The 12647-nt window shown below is 40.6% G+C and overlaps 1 protein-coding gene across 1 annotated transcript in view; it reads left to right on the forward strand.

Moving 5' to 3' along the window:
* The window catches only part of GRK3 (G protein-coupled receptor kinase 3), a 71438-nt gene that overhangs the window by 49571 nt on the left and 9220 nt on the right, over positions 1–12647 (forward strand). The window contains exons 9-13 of the mRNA XM_050906980.1: positions 1651–1750; positions 8012–8090; positions 9063–9193; positions 10036–10130; positions 11381–11488. Of these exons, the coding sequence (XP_050762937.1) occupies positions 1651–1750; positions 8012–8090; positions 9063–9193; positions 10036–10130; positions 11381–11488 (513 nt within the window). The remainder of the gene's footprint in view (positions 1–1650; positions 1751–8011; positions 8091–9062; positions 9194–10035; positions 10131–11380; positions 11489–12647) is intronic.

The raw sequence follows: 12647 nt of genomic DNA on the forward strand, positions 1-12647 counted from the left end.
CTTTTTTGTCCATGTACAGTTCGTTAATTTGTCCATGTACAAAAATAAACATTTTATTTAGCTTGAGCCACACTAAGTAGGCGTCCACCCTGGAGAGGTAGTTCTCTGATTCCCAGTCATTTTCATGTCTGAGTTTTGCTCTGGCAGGAGGTAGATAAACCTTGAGACTAGCAAGTGAAGCAAAGGACAGTTTTTATCAGATATAAATAGAGTAAAGGGGAGTGAAACGTGGGAAAACCAACCTTTTTCAAATTTGAAGCAAAACTTTAGATTAGGTTCAGTTTCTGGGTAGAGGTTTGGTTTAGTTCTTTCTTAATCCAAACCTGTTTACCCATCCCTAATCCAGATCCCGTCCACTCTAGATGGCTGCCTCTGCTGCACTTACTGCCTGCAAGGAGCTTGGGAAGCCACCCCTCTAAGGTAAATGCCATCGGTGTTTCACTAACCCACAAAGATACACCTGAGGCTTCTTTCACATCACCTCCTTCAAGGACATCTAAATAGGGGCCAGAAGTACAATGCAGAAAGCAGGCCAAAGGGGGAGGGACAGCAGTGCTTTTTGAGCACGCAGCTCGACGTAAGGATGAGATACTTGAGTTCGATCAGCCTTAAACGGCTCCCGTCATGCACTTTGATCAGTGATGTCAAAGCATAAATAAAGGGTAGCGTGTGAAATGTTATTTATAGTCGTCGTTTGCAGACTCCTCAGCAGGAGCACGTGCTGCGAATACATTCCTTGATTTGGAAACTTAAAATTCCAGTATGTTCACGCTTACTCTTCCCCCACTCCCAACACATGCATGGCAAGGAATGACGTGGCTTTTTTAGGGAGTGCAAAGCGAAGGTGATACGAGGCCCTGTTTCTGTACAGAGCTGTCACAGTGTAGGCAGTTGATTAGCATTGATGCAGCGCTGTAACATGGTGTTTTCCTGAGCATATTTTAAAACGAATGGCCTAAAAAATCCATGGCTGCCCATGTCTAGAAATCTTCTATGGAGGAACACACGTGTCCTTCTCAGCTGTCCTCTAACAGTAGGCTCACCTAACGTTTTGAAGAAATATCCACAGACTATATTATATCCTACTCTTGTTTGATGGTTGTTAGGGTAACATTCTTTTTTGAGCAAAATTTTATTAATTTGTGTGATACAGATGGTAGAAGATTAAAAAAGCTTTCTTGTGTATATCTGACCTTTTTTTGAGTAGAAAGAAGACTTAAAAAAAAATAATATAAAACTCAGCATGTGTTCAAGATATTACTTTCCTGGTAGAGTTGAAACTGTTAGAATTAAATGGAACTGTAATAGGGTTTCTGTTATTTAATTCATACTGCAAATCCTTGCTTGCAGATATTGAAAAATGGACATATGATATGTAATTCCTGTATCGCTGTGGTTGTTTGGACAGAGAATTATTTGTTAAAGCACATTTCTCTGTTAGGAGGCTTCTATTGAAGATGTTTTAATTCTGTGAGATATTGGAGGTTTTCTTGGTTAGTCATGTAAAGATGTTTTTAGTACCAGGTTTAAGTCTTTAAAGAGCTTGCTTACAGGATACTGCAAATACGCATGGCATAACTGCTAGTGAATAATACTGAGTATAGGAGGATATTTTTTCTGGTGCTTTTTCTGAACGGTTAATATTTTCAGGTATGCAATGAAATGTTTAGATAAGAAGAGAATCAAGATGAAGCAAGGAGAAACATTAGCCTTAAATGAAAGAATTATGCTGTCTCTTGTCAGTACAGGAGTAAGTATCATTGATTTGTTATTCTTTTCTTTTTTTTGTTTTGCATATCATATAAAAGCTGTTACATATAATACATATTCCATCAGTTCAGTTGTGTGACATACAAAAGTTAAACCCCCCTGGAGCCTTCCCCCTGATTTTAGCGATGTGTCTGAAATAAGAATGGAAAAGCAAGCCTGTTTTCAGCTTGGGTGCGTACAGAAATGAGTGTCTCAGCTGAAGAGGCTTGAGGAGGTTCCCATTTCTTAGGTAATTCATTCTCTTCCCCTGCCCCTTCTGATTTTTTAAATATTCCTGTTTCAAGTCTTTATATTTGAAACTTTTCCAAAACATTTTTCTGTCTTGTAAAAAAATTCCCTTTTCTGCTACAGTTACGTAGTACTTTTGTAGAATATAAGGTGCTATTTCAGAGAAAAAATTCAGTTACCTGTTTGTCCTCCCTTTCCTGTGACTCTGATATTAGCTTATCCAATTTTTCCATTCTGTTTTTTATGTACTTTAGCTAAGTACCTATCAAGGTGTACCAAGTAAGTCTGCCCATCTAGCATACAAGTCTATTTAAAATTAGAAGTATCACTAATGTGCATAAAAAGCAACCCAGCTGGTGTTGGTTTCACCAGGCCGTGTCTTGTTACCTGCAGAAGAGAAGTTCGGCAGTGGCCGCCGTATGTTGCACTTAGACAGCTTCAGAGCTTCTGGCTGTGCCAGAGCCTTCTGAGTACGCTGGCCTCATTAAACAAAACTTGAAATCGGCTCTTATCACCATGGTTATGTGTGATGCTAGTAAAAAGGTTAATTTTCCTCATGACTATTGTGGTGTACGAATTAAACATTCAGTTTGCAGCTCAGTGTAAACACATCCCTTTTCCCAGCGCAGTTAAAGCATGAGAAGGAATTGCGTGTGATTTTGTTCTAGGCTTGTACTACAGGTGTGCAAATAGCATAATAGCTGCAGTGCAGGAGGGTTACTGCTTTGGCTTACAAAATGGCAGAGAGCAAATACTGTGCTTTATTCTCAGAGACAAGATCTATATCTTGCAGAGATTAAGTAAATCCTGGTTCTGGTTCTGCATTACCCAGGTGATTCCTTTTTAAAAAGTCGCACTTGTGATGCATTTAGCATCGCTATGTCCTTTAAGTGCACGCGCAGCATCCTTGCTGTCTTCTGTTCAGGGAACCCATCAGTCTTCAGGACGGGCTGTCTTCCGCCCGCAGATAGTCTGGGACTTTGCACTGCGGTGCTTGTAGGCGCAGCTGCAGAACTGCCCACGCTGTGGTGGCCCTTGTCTTCAGCAAACTTGGCTTTAAAAACGGAGATGTGTTTTTCAGGCCTTACATATAAATACAGAATTATAATTGCTAAACAGTGCCCTTTTATTGTCAAGTGAAAACACTGTGAATCAGAGAACACTTGGTAGTTTTCGGCCTCACGACAGGCATGTGGGGTGCTCTCTTGTGCAGACTGACAGAACGGGAAAGCTGATTGCAATTTTGTCCCTAGGAGATTAGCTTTTGAACTTTTCTTGCTACCCATCAGACCATTTTCCTCTGCTGTTAGAAATATCCTGGTAAGGCAGATCCTAAACCAGAAAGTAGGGAAGCTACACATCAAGGTGTCATCATAAGGTTGAACTTTTTCCTCATTGCAAAGCTCCAAAGGAAGGACGAGGTATTTCTTCTTGTGCTTGTCATTGGAAACTCCTCCCCTGCCTCAGCCTTTCTCTGGAGAAGGGCAGGCACGCACTGAAATTAAAAGTCCGTGCATTTCCTTTAGCACAGAATTGCATTCACGTTTGGCTTGAACGTAAAGATAGACAAAGGACTGGAAAGTATTTCTTTGTTCTTTTATCTGTGAAATTAACAATTGGGATTTATCAGTTAGACTTTTTAATCAAGTTAACTTTTTTCACCAAAGATAAGTTGTGGCTTGTCCAGACGTGTCAGGAGTCTTGAGAGCCAGTGGGGTGAAGTTCTGCAGCGGAGACTAGACAAGAAATCTAGGCAAATTAGTAATAATTGTGCTATTAACTTTAATTTGTGATTCTGTTGCTCCAGTACTGAACGTGAATTTTCGTGTCTAGTGATTCGAGAAGAAAATTGTTCACAAGGCTGCTAATGGTGGAGCTAGTTTTCTTATGTGACAGCGCATAGCTAGTCATTTAGCAACAGAAAAACAAACCATTTGGGTTTTTTTGTTAAGGATTATCAGCTCATTAGAGTGTAACTTCTTTAGATTCTCAGAAATTTGAAAGAGAGTTTGAAAAGAGAGATTTTGTACAAAATGGTATCCATTCAGGTTAGATACACCTGCTGTTGCAAGAGATGCTGGAGTGTTTTGAATATGCAGAATTAAATAGGTTTGAAAGTGGTAGAATAAGATAATTAATTTCATTCCTGAATATAAGCTGTTAGGTTTGAATGGCGCGTGCCTTCCCCCATGACAGGATTTATGTGCTGCCCGGAACAAAGTGGAACTGGGAAGTTCATCATAGTACAATTAGTCATTTAACTGGGAATCCAGATGTCTCTGCAAAATACATAATAACAGCTGTGCAGATTACACACACGTTTGTGTAATCATTTTTGTTAATCCACCTAAAATTTTGGCATTCACAACTACTTCTTGAATAGGGAGCTCCCAAATTTGAGCACATCGCGGCCACGTTGTGAGAATAGCTTTTCATGGTAACGTTTTGAATCGGCACAGCTCAGAATTACGACAGACACCTCTACAGAGCGCAGGGAACTGCGTGGATTGGCCTAACAACACAGACCGTGGGCTCTGCGTTACTAGGGTTCTCCATTGGTTTGTTGGCTTTGTCACTGGACAAACTGTTGCTGAGGTTTGTGTTTCCTCTTCTGCAAGATGCAGGCCCTGTCTTCCTCTCCCGTAGAGATGTTCAGTCTGGAGGCTGGAAATGCATTTTGAAATTCTTAGCAGATAGCGTAGTAGGGAAAATATTTCACTTTCTGTTAAAAGAAAAAAAAAATATTTCTTTTCTGTGATAGCCATATTTGCCTAATGTTCAAAAACTGGAACATTGAAATCACCGAGACCATCGCTGCTGATGAACTGCATAAAAACAATCTGCCAAAAGATGCTGTTTGTGGAAGGAAGTGGTTATTTAATAAATCTTGTCCTGGTGGGTCCGAGGTGGTCATTCCAGCAGTCTGGACTCTACTGTGTCCTCTAGTTCTCTCGTTCTGAAAAAACTAGGCAGTTAAGCTGTTTTACTCAGCTCTTTTTGAGATAATTTGACTGAATACTGGATTGAAGATTCCCTCAAGGAATGATAAATAAAAAGTACAGCAAAAGTGGACAGGCTGAATAATAAAACATCTGAGATCAATAATCAAGTATTTTTTTTCTGAGAAGAACAGGTACTTTGTTTTCGTGTGTGCTGAGGTTTGTAGGAGTCTGGATTTTGCTCAAAAAATGGAATCTGTTCCCAAATCTCGATTGTCGCTTGAAGGAACATCTGTTGGAATGGCAGATAATAGCTCGATGTTTCAAGCATTGACTTGCACATCTTTCTGAGCGAGACCCGTCAGGACAGAGCTACTCTTTAGTTAAAAATGCTACACAGCTGCTCTACACCATGAACACGTTTTTTACCTGTTTGCTGTCATTTCTACAGTCGTGCTCTAAAGCCGGGTGCTCGGGTTACAGGAAAGAGCCAGAATCAAAGTTTTCCTTCTGAAGTAATTGTTAGCGTGCTAATGTCTTTAAAATACTACATTCCTGCAATTTTTTATAGTTATTCTAATTTTTTTTCCTTCCACATGATTTATTACCAGAAATTTGTCTTCTGCAATGTTTTGGACTTAATCCAGGATTGTTTGGATGTAAGGAACTGCTTCCAAACTATTCTTAATTCCTACTTTGTTGTCATAACGTCGCTTATTTTCTTCAGCGCAGAAGCGTGACTGCAACAAAGTATTACTCTCTTGGGAAATTTGCTTTATTGCTTTATGGTTCATTTAAAAAAATACCTATAGAGTTTTTTTTATTTTTATGCTGGAAAATACTCTTTTGCAGTGGTTTTTGTGTCAGAAAAATATGGCAGTGCTACAATTTCTTCTTTCTGTTAAACAGTGAGAGGGTAGTGATTAAAGTAGGAAGGCTTACACAAAAATGAATTATGCATCACATTTACACTTGCAGATTTCTTTTAAAAAATGAGATCCATAAAAATATAGGCATACTATGTTCTGGTATAGAAACACCCTTTTATTTTTCTGTGTATGGTGTTTAAATTCTAACACTAAATCCTTCTGGGTAATTAGATTGCTCTAAGGTTTTAGGAAGCCAGCTTGGGGACACTTCTGAATTATCCAGTTGATTCAGAAAATTAAGTTAATAATTCTACTAAAGCTTTTGTTCTGAAGTTAAGTGGTAACTACAATAGTCCGCAGTTACGAGCAATACAAAGTTTATAATGAGAGGTAGTATCTTTTGTTAGATGCCAGACTGCCTTGCCTATAATCTCCTGGTTTCTAGGACCATTTAGCAATTAGGCATTTCTCATGTGCGTTTCTGCAGGGTGTTTCAAACGCGTGCCTGCGTTCTGCAGAGGCGTGTTTGGAATTAGGATTTGCACAGTAAACAGTAAAATACAGTTAGGTTTGAACATGAACAGCAGGATCCGTCCAAGTGATGTGGGAATCACTAGGGATTACAGTCAAGTATATAAAGCTTTATATTTCAACCTTAAGTGGTTTTGTGGAAGGATGAACCGACTTGAACTGTCCCGGCCGGCCGGTGAGGACGGTGTCACCGTTCCCTCCCTTTCCTGCTCAGCAGGGCCGGCGAGGCGGCACCCCGAGCCGGGTCCGGTGGCCGCCGCTCTGCCCAAGGCCACCGTGTTTTGCTGCTTCTAAATTGGGAAGGAAACGAGTTCCTGTTAGAGATTCCCAGAGCTTTCACTATCAATACTGCAATAATTAGCACATTGTTTAAGTCACGTTAGGTCACATGCGTGCTTCCTGCGTGGTGCCCTGGCTTGTCAGCAGCTAAGCTCGTCTTAGCTCGTCTTCCTGTCAGCCTCCGCGCTTTGGGGTCAGACCCTCGTCTGTCGGTATTACGGTGCAGTCCGGCCTGTGTCGGCAGCACAGCCGTCCCTTAAGTTGTCATTGTAGACTAACCAAACAGCCCTGGTTTCATATGGCTTTGGAGAAGAGGTCAACAAGGTAATAGCCACACCCTATTAATTAGCCACTTGCATCCAGTATAGGCCTAATGAAGAGAGGAGGGTCTGCCAACTTCCCACCATGGTGTCTTTCAATGCGTGTGTGTTATAGAGGTACCAGCACACTGAACAGATCTTTGGCAGTAAAGAGGTGGTTTTCCAGCTGTATTTTTTTATGGCTGCTTGTCTTAAACATCTGTGTGAATTAACGGTAAAGTGCATCAAGAGGTGGGAGCGTAATCCATCCCTGCGCGTGGCTGCTCTGCAGTGACGTTCTTCAGTCTGCACCCACCGTACTGGTTTTCTGGGTTTTGCATAATCTGGACCTTGCTGTTCTTGCTTCCCCTGCACTGCATACGCATCAAGAGTTGTGACTTCCTTCCTAGCGTATTTATGTTCCTTTTAATCGTCTGTTGCAAAGGCTGCTGGAGAGCTGAAGGGCAGCAGCGGTGGCAGGACGCCTTGCTGTCACCTTTGTGCAGCTCTGCAGGGCGAGTTCAGCGGCGTGGACAGGGTGTTATCAGTGTAGCTGCATTGAAGGTATAGGTGAAGATAAAACTTTCTTTCCTTTGGGATTTTATACGTGGTGTGACTCAGATTCTCAGTCAGTGTTCCGACAGCTGAACGTTCGCCACGCAATCGTGGGAAACGGCGCGTATCCCTTACACTTCATGGGTACAGCTTTATTTTTTTCTGAGCTGGCCTAAAGCTTGTTAGCTTTAATGTGTCTTTCATGTAAGTCTAGTGCAAGCTCAGGTAAATATTTTTAGAATACTTATAGCTGCTGTAGTTGCAAGTCTTTAGAAGATAGTGGTGCTACCTGCATTTTTTTAAGCCTTTGGCTCCTCATAGCTTTTTTTATTTTTGTATTGAAATGAGATAGCAAAATCTAAGATCTCTAAACTGTAAGTGAAACATCAGAGTATGTAGATTAGTAGACAAATTAATTGCTTTAGAAAATTATTATGAGTATTGGCAAATATCATAGGAAAAATATCACATGTATTTTTAGCTTCTCTGAGTAGTACTTTGCTTATTGCCTGAGATGAACTCTTTGCTCCTTTCCTTCTAGGACTGTCCTTTTATAGTGTGTATGACCTATGCCTTCCACACCCCTGACAAACTCTGTTTCATTCTGGACCTGATGAATGGTAAGCAAGACTCATGCAGACGATGATAATATTACAGAAATATTGGCAGGAGGACTTGCTGAGGTCATAAGGAGAATGAGGGAAAAATAATCTGAGGTGCGAGGCATCGGCCTGCGAGCGGGAGGGGTAAATTGATCTAAACCAGGGAACGTATAGAACAGACTGGAAGATCTCTGTTACTTTATAACATTAACATATTTAAATAAAGATGTCAAAGGGCCTACTAGGCTGGAAGCTTAAGGAAATGATGGTCACGTGGAGAAATGTATGAGGAGATCAGGGACACAGCTTTCAGAATAAAAATAAAAGGGCTACTATAAAGAGCTCTGCAAAGAAAATTGATGGAGGAAGCATTCCTCAAAGGAAAGAAATTATACCTAGAAGCCTTCGCATAACTTTTGTGAGAACACACAGAGAGAGAAATTGGCAGAGTTAAGAGAGAGAAGATACTGCAGTGCCCTTATTTGCTGAGGTTGCTCAGCCCTTGTGGGACTTAGACTCGAACTCTGACTGTGGTCCTGCAGTAAGCACCTAAAGATGTTGGACACATCTGCATGTACCGTGTTGCAAAGCTGGAAATTTAATTGAGAAATAGAGCTCATATCCTGTAAGTTAATCCTGTAAGTTAAATCCTATTCAGTTCTCCAGAAACCTATGTATGTGACTGCATTTTACTTGCTGTGGAAATCCTTTGCATTAAGACTCAGTTGCTGGATTAGTCGCTGAATGCAAATGTATACGAAGTAAATGTATTTTTAAAATGGAGTTTCAGATTGATCAAATTTATTTATTAACCTTCTCAGGTATTTTGTCACCATATGTACTTGCAGAGTGTAGGTCTGGGTCTCTGTGTGCTCCGCAGGTTATAAGAACCTACCAATGCTATGCTGTTCCCCCACAATGTCATGCTGTCTGCCTGTGAGGCAAGATTTTACTGTTCTTTTAATTGCATCTCAATTCTTCTAATTTTAGGAGGAGATTTGCACTACCACCTCTCCCAGCACGGAGTGTTTTCTGAAAAAGAAATGAGGTTTTATGCTACTGAAATCATCCTGGGTTTAGAACACATGCACAATCGCTTTGTTGTATACAGAGACCTAAAGGTAATGGATAACATAGTGACTGCATTCACACAGGTCGTTGTTAGATAGCAGCAAATAATCCAGACATACTGATAAGTTAAATGAATTATCTTACCTGAAACCTTTTCTTGGGAGAAATACGGATTATTTGTTTATCTTTGGCTGATTTTTCTAATAATTTTTCAAAATAGTTCTAATCTGTGCTATTACCCAGTTTAACTAGCCTGGGAGATGCTGCCTTGGCGTCAGAAGAAATCCTGTGCAGTGTTACTCATCTCACTTACCATCTTAATGATGCTATTAATTTAGAGAGTATACTGTATTTGTGAGAGCCCTGAAAGAGCAGTGTGTGTGATGGGAGACTAATAGGAAGACAGTTGCTCGGGGGTGTTTCACTGACAGCGGGGCAGTTGAGGACTGCTCCGAGATAGGTGTCCATGAGCCAAGTGACAACAAAAGTGGGGAAAAAAGTCTGCACAGAGAGCGCAGAGTGTAGATTGCAAGTAAGGGATGTAAGAGCCACACACAGAGCCTTCTGTGAAAGAACCAAAAGCAATGTGGACTTTAGGCCAAAACGGATTTATTCTCTCATGTGCTTTCTGTTTCAAACCTTGCCTGTTTTTTCTCTTCTGTTATTCTTCAGTGTGTCATAATCTGTGGAGTTGATGGTAGTCCTCTGTTAGAATGTAGATTTTATCTAGAAAGTGTCTGTTATATTGACGTTTAAAAAAAAAAAAAAAAGGCTATTTCCAATTACCAGAGAGTATTGATGTTTGAGAATTAGTTACTGTCTTCTGAGAATTTGTAGTTCTGTCAGCTGAAAAATACCAAGCAGTAACCTTTCTGTGTCTGTGGATTTCTAGCCTGCAAATATCTTGTTGGATGAACATGGGCATGTGAGGATATCAGACCTTGGGCTGGCTTGTGATTTTTCCAAAAAGAAGCCACATGCTAGTGTGTAAGTATTATGTATGGGAGCTTTGCTGCACATGCAGTTATTGCTAAATAAGCCCTTTATGTGTCTTTATAATTTAACTTTGCCTAAAGGAAGAAAATAACACTTGTGTGGCACAGGCTTACTTCATAACACAGCTAAGCTGGATACTCTCATAAGGTTTTTCAGTCTCCTCTCTCTGTTTTCCTGCACAGTTGTAGCAGCTGATGTGTAGGCATGGCTGGAAGATGACACATTATTTTGAGATGATTCACTGTTCAGAGACGATAAGAACCTGACTGAGTTAAAGTACCAGATTGTTTTAATTGTCCTAAATGGATAATTAAATATTCCGAAACTGACTAAAAACCAGGATTTATTGTGTCTTTCTCTTTCTGGATCTTTGTAGAACTGGAGGCAAATTGTGTTCCTTTCTGCCTCTTGGCATCAGGTCATAGCTGGGATCTGAATTTCTTGGGTTGTGTGTGGATTCCGCATCTTATCTGGCACGTTTTATTCTTAGGTCCTCATTTGCCCTGATTTAGTCTCAGAATTTATGCAAAAAGGAAGGCTTCATCCTGTCGTATCTTAAAAGATTTGCAATTCAGTAGCTTCTTGAAAAAGTTCATACTTGCCAATTACGTCAAGAGTAAAAGCAATACATGGTGACTGCTTTCTAGTGGTGACCAGCGATGACTTCGGGAGGAGGTGTCTTGTTGTTGTATCTAGCACACAGGCGTTAGCTGGAAGGAGACCCATGAAATGGGTTGGGAGAGCACAAGCCAGCCCTGCTCGCCCTCATTCTGAGGCTGTGGGTAAGAGCAGGTCTCAGTCTTGCAGGGCCCACGGCTGGGAGCGATCTGGCCTGAAATATCAGGAGCCCGGACTGTGTCCTGATGTCTGTCTTTCCTGTAAACCGAGTGGACGGAATACGCACCCTTTCCACCTCTCTTTTGTGTTCCACTCTTGGACAGAAGGCTCCTTACTGACCCCTGTACTGATTCTGCTAAATCTCGCTGTAGCTGCTTCAGTTTGCCTAATCATTTCTGTTGTTCTGTTGTTTATGTTTTAAAGTATTTCCTCAGTAGATACACACAAACAAAACATGCATGTGTACGTATGGCCAAAGAAAAAGCAAAATAAAATCATGTTGAAAATTAATTCTTTTTACATTAGGCTATCTTATTGAGAAAACACTGATTCTTAATTATTATGTATTTTTTTCAATGATAGTTTTGGTTGTAATCAAGATTTTGTCCCTTTCCGCTTCTCAGAGGTACCCATGGATACATGGCTCCCGAGGTGCTCCAGAAGGGAACGGCATACGATAGCAGCGCAGACTGGTTCTCGTTAGGCTGCATGCTTTTCAAACTTCTAAGAGGGTGAGTGAAGTTTCATGTCCCATGTGCTTTTTTTTTTTTAGCCTGGGCCTCGTCGTTGTCTGTCCCTTGAAATACTAATACGTAACGTATTACATATTATCTAAAATGATATCTTACTGCCATCTCTGCAGCTTAGACCACGTCTGCACGTGAGACTAAACCAGACTTTTTTTGCTTCCAAAACAAACAAAACAGAAGCTCTGCTTCCTTTAGTAGGTACAGATGTGGGGCAGTGAGGAAGGCAGATGCTCTATCCACTCTTTTGACTTCTGCTGATAGGCAATTTACTCATCTCTTGGCAATTGTTAGTATTTTAAATGATATGATGTTATTCAATGCTTAAATACACTAGCAGCCCTGTTAAATTATGGGCTTCATATTATGCTTAAGACCTGCTGTTATGGTGAAGCTCTTTGCTGCAGTCTTCCCTTTTTACCTGATACTCGATCTTCTCTTCTGTAGTGTTTGGGTAAGTTATAATGTGTGGATGCTTCCATTTGCTGAATGTGGCCTGTTACCGTATTGGTGTACAAATTATGTGATAATTACAGCTTTGTCAACCATTACCTTCTCAGTAAACTTATGTGGCTATGTAGAATTTATTAAGACTACGGAATTTATCTAAACAGTCAATAAGCACTGATTGGCAAGTGTTCGTTGAAAATAGCATCCTCAGTGTTAATGGCAAAACAGAAAAAATCTTTTAAGATTTTCAGAGTGCTTCTCTGTAAAGATTGATCATTAGTTAGATCATCCCGTGTCCTCACACACAATTAATTATAAGCTCTTACCTCTGTCCCAGACACTGTACAAAGGAAGGTAAGCGTGTGACTTCTGAATTGAACTACAGAGCTGTATCAATTTAACATTAATTGTTCACAAAATAGACTAGACGTAAGTATGCAAATAAAGAAAGAAGCGGTGTTTAAATTGCCAAAAAAAGGTATTCCTAAGTACAGATGGCGTCATGCAGCTGGGAGCAGTACGGTGTCTCTCTCGTCAGTCATTGAAGAATTCTGTAGGTAGCAAGACACAACAGTTGGGTTTGCTGGGAGGAGAGAGCAGAGTGTCTTTCACACGCAGGACCACTGTGGACTCCTCATCTTTTCTTTTGAGACCTTTTCCTTTTGAGTCACTTGGGCACAGAGGACGAGGGCAT

The sequence above is a fragment of the Gymnogyps californianus genome, chromosome 16 (assembly GCF_018139145.2).
Source record: "Gymnogyps californianus isolate 813 chromosome 16, ASM1813914v2, whole genome shotgun sequence".
Classification (NCBI taxonomy): Eukaryota; Metazoa; Chordata; class Aves; order Accipitriformes; family Cathartidae; genus Gymnogyps; species Gymnogyps californianus.